At 38.4% G+C, this 10,183-nt stretch overlaps 1 protein-coding gene across 1 annotated transcript; it reads left to right on the top strand.

The window, feature by feature from the left end:
• The first annotated feature begins 473 nt into the window (after nucleotides 1–473).
• LOC144632542 (uncharacterized) lies at nucleotides 474–3,994 on the top strand. Its single transcript, XM_078491208.1, has 2 exons — nucleotides 474–538; nucleotides 965–3,994. Exons 1-2 carry the CDS (start codon nucleotides 483–485, stop codon nucleotides 3,066–3,068), a joined length of 2,160 nt encoding a protein of 719 aa, XP_078347334.1. The 5' UTR covers nucleotides 474–482; the 3' UTR covers nucleotides 3,069–3,994.
• Nucleotides 3,995–10,183: the final 6,189 nt, after the last annotated feature.

Here is a 10,183-nt window from a genome sequence, read left to right as displayed (position 1 = left end):
TGTTACACACCCAGGGCTACTGCGTGTTTTGAATTTTAACATTACCAATAACCCACATCCAGCTAAAAAAAACTCACAAAATGTATGTTCCCATGGTGATGATAAGCACCCCTTAAATTTCTCTGGGACAAACCTGTTTCCACGACAACAAGCTTTCAGAGGTTTTCCTGTATGAAATCCAGTAAGACTCCAACCATTTGCGTTATTAAAGAACATGTTATGCCGTGACTGATATGTTGACGTATGTTAAGGTACAGTAATCTTCCTTTGGAATGATCCTTGTCACACTATTCTTCACAAGCATGAGATTAAACAGCTGCAAAAGTATATCTCTAGTAATAACATGTCAAGTGCAATACAAAAGACTTACTTTACGCCTTGTTACTGATAGGTGGAATAAATCACCGTGACAACAGGTACCCTTTATAACATGAAGAACTGAACACAACGAATTAGATGATATTGTACTAAGAAGTCAGTGCATGTTGCAAGATAAAACTCAGCCAATTTCCTATATAGGATATTGCAAACGTTTAAGGTAAAATAACATTTATATATTGTTATAGATGTAATCTTTATTGCGGCCTTTTTTAACTTTTCCAACTCGTGTGGTTTTTGCCATTTCTTCAAAACATATATTGCTTTTCCTTTTTTACCCAAATTTCATGAACACGAGAAGCGCTTTGGACCAACAGTTTCTAAGTTATTTATGAAAAGAGGGCTGCGTTTTAAATGTAATACTGAAAAGTGATCTTTCTTGGACAAACATTCTCTTCTGGTAACGAAACGTACGTCTTTAAAAAATGTATTAGAGATGTTATTTTAAAAAGCGCTTTAAGTACGAAGCTTTTGCTCGTCTTGTTAATCATTCAAAAAGCAACTTTACTGGGAACTTTCGCGAGTTAGAACATTGTCGGTTATTCATGTCATTTTCAATTCAATTTCTTGTTTTATTTTACTGAAGGATGAACGGCATTCCTGCCTTTGCTTGCCTCCTTTGCCTGGCTGCTCTGCCACTGGGGAACCTGGAAGAACAAGCGGGGACGCCTTCAGTCGAGCAGCTTCTTGAAGCACACTCCAAGCGCTTGGATACTTTACAGGATTCGCTGTACCAACTCTCCCGTCAAACGATTCTGCAGCAGCTATTTGTTGAAGAGCGAATTCGTTCGGACGGAGACTCTGGTGTGAAGCAGATTCGACATCTCCGCGAGGGAACCAGAAACTACTACGCAGAAACTCACGCCAGCAGCAATCGCCTTCTGGCCATGCACGATCACTCCAACAACATACGCACTGTAGGCCTGGGAGAGTTTGTTGCAGTTCTTAATGGAGTAGAGTTCCGAACAAGGCACAACGACTACCGCTTGAACATGCCGCATCGAACCAGCAAAGCATACGGAGCAATCGAACCTATACCATTCCCTGAGGTGCCTCCAGAGGTCGAACAAAAAGGTAGAGTTACTGAACAGATAGCAGAGATGCACGAATGGTTCAAAGCTTGGAGAGATCAGGATTACAGTGTCAGAGATTACCGTAAATATTTTAAACCGGTGCTTTGTTACCTTGAGGGTGCGTGGACATATCCATCCAGTGAAATAGAAGAGCCATTTGAAAGTGACAGGCATTTCATCGACGCGACAACCTGGCACGAGCTTCAAGAAAAAGTGCGCTTCACATCATATTCGGGAAGAAAAGATAATCTGGAGAACTACTCGTATCTACCCAGGACCATTCTTGGCGTAAAGAACGATTCCACGCCCATTCTGGGGCAATGGAATTATCGAATCCTCTGTCACCCGCTTAGCCGCGATATTCCTTTAAATCGATTTCGTGTGGTCGATGAGCTACATCCTCGGATACCTATTGCAAGGACGCTAAAAGATCACGCGAAGTCTCGAGCTGCAAGATTCACACTCAATCCAAAGGACACTGATGACTTTCAAGACGGCATGAATTGGAATAAATGGAGCCTGCTGGACGAGTTGATGGGCGAGATTCCTGGCAAGGATAACTATCCAGGGAACCTGACTGACGATGCATTTGACCTTACAGCCTACAGCCTGAATCCCAAGGAAGAAAAGACACTTAATGCCGCCTACTATCATCGTTGGTTCAAGGTCTTGGAGAAAGGAGCAATGGGACTTGCCACTCGCCATCGTGGTTTTGCAGATGAAAACCTTTTCATGGCCATGACCACTCAGCCAAAGATTGCAGGCATGAACCTCGAGACGTGCAAAGGCAGAGGAAAGAAGCGGGAATGCAAGACTATTAATCAAAAGTTTTCGTATGCTATACCACTGGAAATCGTTTGGATGACGCCACTGAACAGCTGGAACCCACACAACATAGAATACAAAGGTGTATGGAACAGTGATTATGGGAAGACCATCCATGAAGGAGGGAGAAATGGAGGACCCACTCCAGAAACGGCTCTCAATGGTACCAATAGTAAAAAGTATTACAGAACCCCAATTAACTTTTTTATAGGAAGTGAAGTTTCGGGGGATGCGGCGGACACAACTGCAAGTTCCATGGGTGTGCTTAATAAAACTGGAGCACTGCATATCACGGCTGCCTCAGGGACACGCGTATTTTTCCCGTCCATCATTGGCGTGGGGACTCTTCGCCAGCGATATCCCATAATGCCTGTTCACGGAGAAGGCAGTCCAGTGTGGAAAGAACTTGAGGCTTCCAAAGATGTCCTAATCCAATCCCAAACAAATGCTTACCTACTGAAGGAGCTCCTGGACAGTTCTAAGCCACTTCCAACAGCACCCACAAACCACCCGCTGACGCTGAAGCTCATGGATGCCCAAAGAACCCCACCGGGAGCACATACACATGAAATCACACTCACTGCAAAAGAGGTAGAGCTGGCAAGAGAAGGTGTCTTTTTTAAGAAGACTACAAGTCTTGGAGCTGGACACGAGCACGAGATCATTCTCACTTGGAAGGAAGGAGCTAGAGCGAGTTTCTGGGACATCATCAGGTGTGATGATAGCGACACCAAAACAACAAAATGCTGGGACCAGCACGGCAGAAAGCTTCTGGAAGAACCTAACGTGTAACCACGCTTTAGAGTACCAATGGCCAGTATGGTAACGGTCAATAGTTTAGATCAAACAGGGTTTAAAGTATGTATATTTGGTCCGGGGATTAGTGCCTTTATTGGTAACTAAAAATCAGAAATCGCTAGGGCAGTTATTATTTGTGATAATTATATACAGTAGTGGCTACGATACAAGGCAGTCAAGTATTTTTAAGGATTATTGGGTGTGTAATTTAGAAATTATTGGACCGGCAAAAGGAAGAACATTCTGACAATCTGACTGACTGAATGACTGACTGATTGATTGATTGATTGATTCTAGTTACTGGCCCTGTCTCATTTCTGTCTTAGTCGTGCAAATATTATTCGAGTCCATCGAGCTCCAGTGTTATTTCTGATAGTGGGTACGATATAATCCATGCAGATATTAGATATAGTGGGTATGATATGTGCCAGTTATCAATTACGATAACTTCAATTATAATAAATTAATTAATGCAGGAACAGGTTTAAAGGGATCCCGCTTAGGGATCAAACCTTTAGAAAAGTGATTTGAATAATACCATACGTTATAAGTGAGTTATTATAATGAAAGTGGGTACGATATAATCCAGTTATTGTTTATTATCATAATAACTACGATATAAGTCAGTTATTAAGCCAATTATTATTTACGATCGTGGTAACGATAACGATATTATTTACAACAGTGATGTTACCAAGGATATACACTCTTTTTATATTAAGAACCTTTTTTATAAGAACGTCGAGGCTGAGATTTGACTTAAAATTTAAGAAAATGTATGGGCTAAAAAACATCCTCAGGCTCAGCCAAAGTCACGCGTTCTTATATGTAAAAAAAAAGAGTGTAAGTCAGTATTTATTACATTGGTTCAGTTCACAAATTGTAATCTTCAATGTATTACTTCGACTATAAATAAAAGAGATGGGTAAACTGAGGTCAGAGGCTGGATTTTAAGTAATAAGTTCATAAATGCCTTTAGGCATTTTTTAAAAGTGAGCTGCATCTGCCACTTTTGTCATTTCCAGAGGGGAAAAACATAATTTTAAGTTAATAACAAACTAAACAAATTGGATTTACATTATTTTTTAAATGATATACTTCAGAGAAAATGAGCAAGTCGAAGTAATTTGTTTTTAACGAATCGCTTCCGAGATCACAGATCTCTACTAGCGCCAGCATTATTGATCGAGCCTACTCGTCATCTTTGAAGAAAAGAAGACTTCGTGCGCCTTAAAAAAACCGGTAAGTCACTCCATGAAGAGAATTTTACCCCAATCATGTGTTGACCTATTTTTTCCGTAAAAGTTTACTCAATTGGTCTCGACAGCTGAGAAACATGTGGGCTGCTATTTGCAAATCCTCATGGTTTGATATGAAAATAACCAGCTTCATGAAACGTTTTTGCAAAAAACTGGTTGCAATAAGGTTTCCTCGAAAGAACCCGCAAAAGCCTACCGATCCTGGGTGCCAGAGGGGTTGTTTTTAGCACTATAAGCGGCGAAGCCGGGATCGTCAGCAAAATCCTGGACTCGTAGATTTCAAGAATTGATACAATGTGTGATGGCGTTCTTTTCTGCTGTGTTTGTTTTATAGTCGGAACGCGATTCGATGAACTTAGGCGAGATACCAGCAAAAGCAAACGAATGAGATGTGATGTAAGCTTCAAATGGTTTTTATTCCAACAGATTATGATAATAAGATTGATGGCTTGCAGATGATATGCTGCTACAGTAAATCAAACAAAACGTGAAAAAGCTGGATTTGTTTTGCGGACTTTATTACTTGCGACTATCCAATTTAATTTTGTTCAAATTCAGAATTTTAATGAGTTTTTGGTGCCGCGAGAGTTTCTTCGATCTGATTTAATTTATTTTGGTTGCCTGAAATCATTATTTGCAATGAATTTTCTTGCAGTTTTAGCGATGTTAAATCTAGAGAAAATCAAGAAAGTCGTATCACCAAGACCGATTTGTGGGAAGCAGGTCGGCTTTTTTCATCTGAATTTATAAATTTAAAGTAGCTTTAGTTGTTTTGCTTCAGATCCACCATTTAATGAAAAGACTTGGTTGTTAATAATGGCGACTTGCTGACACTCTGTAAACAGATTTACCAATGCATGGTTTGTTTGCATCGGCAGATGTGGTGTTTATCATTTTCAATTTTCTCAGCCCTAAATAACTTGTCTTTGATATTCAAAACACGATATCTTAAAAAGACATATTATTTAATGATAAAAATTTTACCATTTGCATGTACATTCGAGAAAAACAAGATTTGAAACCGGCTGATCTAATCAGCATCGTATAAATTTAACATTTTCTGTGTGGCTTAAATATTGTATTCCAACTTCAAGTCGATGATGCTACGAGAGAATTTAACGTCTTTTAGTCATTTCTATACGCTGATCTATATTCAGCACTTTTAAGACCTTTTAATACTGACGAAGATAGTTTTCTTCTTTCTGAACATTGTCGCTTTGTACATTGTTTACCCTTTGATCTGCCGCCGTTTCCGATCCCTAAGTAAATTTAAGTAGTTGTCCTTTTAAGCCCTCCAGATGACATTCCGATCATAGATTTTAAATTCATTTCTAGTCAGATGATGCTTGTCCCCGGTGTCAGTCACTTAGTGCAACAAAAAAACCCCGGAAGTAAATTGCATATCTAAGTAGACTAATTTAAGGAAAAAAGAAGGAATCTTTCGATAGGAAATCAAAGAGCTCTTCGAGCCACGACTGAATTTTTTGCCAAGTTTAAAAGTTTTGTTTTCATTTCTTAAAAATTTATGAGCAGCAAGGTGATTCAAACATTCCTTTGATGCACATGATAACAGATAAACGGCGGAATGTCGATTACATTGATATAAGATATTTTTGTCTCACGTGACTAAGTACGTCTAAGTAGAGCAGTCGGGTAGGCAAATGACTGCGGATCTAAAGGTCGCGAGTTCGAGTCCCAGAGGAGAGAGTTATTTTCTTTTCTCCTTTTTTTTTTCTTTTTTTAACCCATAGCACTAAAATGGTTTGTTTATTATATCGCTCCGTAGGTATGCATTGCAGAATAATTTACATGTTAAGTAATAACGCTGTAAAAAAATATATAATAGACTGATTCAGGTACAAATGTAATATTGTGCTGTTTCATCTGAAAAGCTTTTCCTTTTCTTGGGAACAAGCAGCCACGCACTCGATTTTAGCCAACGCTCTGGTTTCTAGATAGATCCATCGCTTATGAAGCTTATGTGAAACCCGATTTAGTTTTCGAATGCTCCTACATTCGACTACATGTACTAACGCCTTTTATACCAAGGACTTGCAGACTGGAATAAGCTAGATAAATCGATACAAGACAAGCTAGATAAATCGATACAAGACATTAAGTCCATTTTACTTTTTAAGCAAGCCCTGAAGAATGTAGTTTTTAGCTAAATTTTTTATCCTATGCTTTTTATTGTGAATTTTAATACTATACATTTTTTATCATGTAACTTTTTTAATTCTTAAACTATTTTTTAATCTTTTAATTTTAAATTTGAACTATTATTTTGCAGGGCCTCACTGAATAACACCTTTGGTGATGTGAGCTCCCTGGGTAAAGAACATTATTATTATTATTATTATTATTATTATTATTATTATTATTATTATTATTATTACGCTAGCTCGAAATATAGACACGAAAGTCATCGATCGATTAATGCAGATTACTGGCTCTCAATGTTCACTTTTTTGGCGGTCGATTACTTAATTCTTCACGTAATTGTCAGCCATATTTTGTTTCTTTGCTTCTGGTTTTTCTTGTAAACCCCTTTAAATTTAAAAGACCGCCTTTATACGGCCGCCTTGCTACACTATTTCTACAAGTATATCTGCTGGTCAGCGGAGTTGCAATGAGAAGTCTACAGATGATGGACCGACCAACCATCCGAGTGCCATTGGGCTAGCTTCAATACTCCTGAATAAATTCAGTCGTAAAAAGGGAGGCGTAAATTGACATAATTCGCTGTTTTCACCGTTCCCATAATACATCTTGTTTACCCCCCAAAATTTTTGCATAAGCATTGTTTTCAATTTCTCTTGGGATTTACGATGACGTACAATCGTCCCAAGAGAAATTGAAAACAATGCTTATGCAAAAATTTTGGGGGGTAAACAAGATGTATTATGGGATCGTGAAAAAAGCGAATAGGCCATTTCCAACAATTGGAAATCATAGATATGATTTTTCGAGATTAGAAAAAGCATGTTTTAATTAGCCCGTCAACCAATTTTCAGAAACCACTGCCTTGTAACGGTGAGATTTTATGCCAGTTTGAATAATTGAGAAATTAGAAGGCTTTGAAATCCAAATAATTTTTCCTAATAGTAATCCCTTCAAAAAGACACAGGTGCTTTGTAATATAGCGACGGAGAAGAGAAGAGTGAGTATATAAAAGCCACTACAATGGTCTACACTAACTGAAATGCTTTCTCGTTTCCATCGGTGCTCTCATCCTGGTCTTTAATAGTGCTCAGTAAACTGCTGTTGGAACCAAGTATGTTTAGCTTGTATTCTCCTTGAAGTCCAACATGATGGGTCTTAAATAGTAGATCTTCGGATAACATGAAATAAAACAGACGTGTTTCTGTGCTGCTCTTCAAAGTACATTTTAGTGCGCTTTTTGTCACTCCACAGTATTCATAGGGTGCTCCTTAACCGGCAAAAATACTTCTCAAAGGAAAACCTATTGTCCAAATACCTACATTATAGACTATACAAGAGGCTTTATCATGCATTTGTATGTGCATTACTGCCTCGTCCCCAGGCGCCGGTCGGCCGGACGGCAAAGGCGGTAAGGCGGGAAAACAGGAAGCGCGCTGGTCACATCAGGCCCACAACACCAAGCGAACCGTGCACTACCAAGGAGGAGGACGCCTGGGGACGAGGCAGTGTGCATTATATAAAAAAGCTTCTCTGTTATCGCGTAATGTTGCGTCGCGTCGCCTTTTTCCTAGTTCAGTTCTAGGATATAAACTGGGAAGAATTCTAACTGCAGAAAAACGCAGAAGAATTCATAGACTGAATTTTCCTTCAGCTCGGTTAGCAGGCTAGACAGTAGTAGAAGGTATCTTCTTGAGCCATGATTGGTCCTTTATTTCTCTCGGGTAAAATAAACGGCACGCAATGCACGCAGAGTCGACAAGAAGGTCTTACATAATTTTGTCAATATTAAGAATTAATGTAAATAAAAGTAGCTGACAACTTCTATGTAAATAATACATTTTCTTCATAGATTTGCTGCAATTGAAGAAAAGTAATATTTTTTATTATTTTTATTTATGTTTTTAGACTTAAGACTTTCTCATGGCATTTAGCGATGACGGGATCGCTTAAAGGGGTAGTGTCACGGAGATTACTTGAAAATCTAACGAAAGTGTTGGTATTAATTGGAAATCCACTGGCCTAGCTTTGCTGTACTAGTCAATAAAGTTGTTGAAAACTGGTGTGACTACGGAAGGATAGGAAACAAGTGGCCTAAAACTTGAAAAGGGCAGGCTAAGGTTTTCAAGTTTGACAGTGTTAATTGGAAGAAATCACTCAAACCTGATTACGGTTTATTCATATCTTGGAAAATGAATTTATTCCTTTCTTTTGTTGTTCCAAGGTTATTTGGTTGGTCAGTGATTGCACCCTCATAATTCTGATTAGTTTACACAAAACTAAGAAGACTTCTTGTGACACTGCCCCTTTTAAAAAACCGAGTGTTGTGGGGACAAATTTTATGCAAAAAGACCGAATTGTGGTCTAGGTAGTCAGTGAAATTTTGCATGTCTGTGAGGAGGAAATCCACAAATTTGTATTTTTGCACGTGAAAGTTACTGAAGTTACTGAATACATGGCTTATGAGGTCTTATGAGTTTGGAAAATTCTTCTAAATTCATTATACCCATAAAAAGTACCTTGTTACCCCCGTTTGCCATGTCGTAATTATGCATGCATATAGGCAATTTTCTATTGAGTGCCGTAACCCAAACCAAGGTAATCACTGTATTGTATAGAGGAACCGACAATCTAGTGAACCAATCATTGCAAAAGTCAATGTAACCGGCACGATGAGTTAGAAAACGCCTGTGAACGAGTCACGATTAGTTTTCGTTTTAGTTCTGACCGTTTGAGAGCTTTTTTGAACCAATCACTGAGCGTAGTAAAGCAAAACCAACGACGTTGTTTAAATAAATGGCATGCAATTCATGCAAAAGCGATGACGTTTCACAAGGGGTCTTACAAAATCTTGGAAAATTTGTCAAAAACTTATTAACGTAAATAACAGTAGCTGACACTTTGTGCGTGATGAAGACTGTTATCAAACTGCAGCTTACATTTTTTAAACCTAAGAAGCAATGTTAGTGATTGTATAAATGAGATAGTTGGATCTGATGGAATTCAAATAAATACAGAAGTCAGAATTCACAGACGATTTGCTCAATTGAACAACTGCAATACAATATTTTATTTTTTTATTTTGTTTAGATTTCCCTATGCTGTCTCAACAAAGATCGTATTATATTCTAGCGTGACATCCGATAAACGACATACGATACGCGGAGCTAGCTTAAAAGCTGCGAGAAAGGTCAAAAGGTTTCTTGCTCAAAGCTGCCTTGTATATTATAAGAATCAGAAATTTCTCATATAAAATTAGTCTCTTTTGTTTATACATTGGTGTTCCATTCTAACTGCACAGGAGTATTTTGCCTTTGTGTTCTACGCGGCGATTTCTTGTTAAGTTAAACATGATTTCTGTTCGATTGTACGAAACAGACAAAAAGACAAAAAGATCCGGTCGGTCGTGCGATGGCATAAAGCGATGACGACGTCACTTACACGTCATCGCTTAAAAAGGCTTTAGACAGTGCATCGTGCATGAATCATTCAAAACACATTGTAACATTACCACTTTTTCTGAGAAAAGAGCATATTAAGTTGCCCGGGGAATCGTTTACCTACGTAAATAGAAAGGAAGGAATATTAATGTTATTACAGTTCAAAATTCCTGTTCAGTGAACGATAGCTTTCACAAAAAAATCGTCAGAAGGCGATTTTGGGGATTTGTTGTGTCTTGGATATGAAGCG

Source organism: Oculina patagonica, chromosome 12 (assembly GCF_052425735.1).
Source record: "Oculina patagonica isolate OP01 chromosome 12, crgOcupat, whole genome shotgun sequence".
Classification (NCBI taxonomy): Eukaryota; Metazoa; Cnidaria; class Anthozoa; order Scleractinia; family Oculinidae; genus Oculina; species Oculina patagonica.
This window is presented reverse-complemented; position numbering and strand designations above follow the sequence as displayed.

Coding starts and splice junctions, on each gene's coding strand:
- LOC144632542 (XM_078491208.1), top strand. CDS start 483: ATGTTGCAAGATAAAACTCAGCCAATTTCCTATATAGGATATTGCAAA. Junction 539..964: donor GGATATTGCAAACGTTTAAG/GTAAAATAACAT, acceptor ATTTTACTGAAG/GATGAACGGCATTCCTGCCT.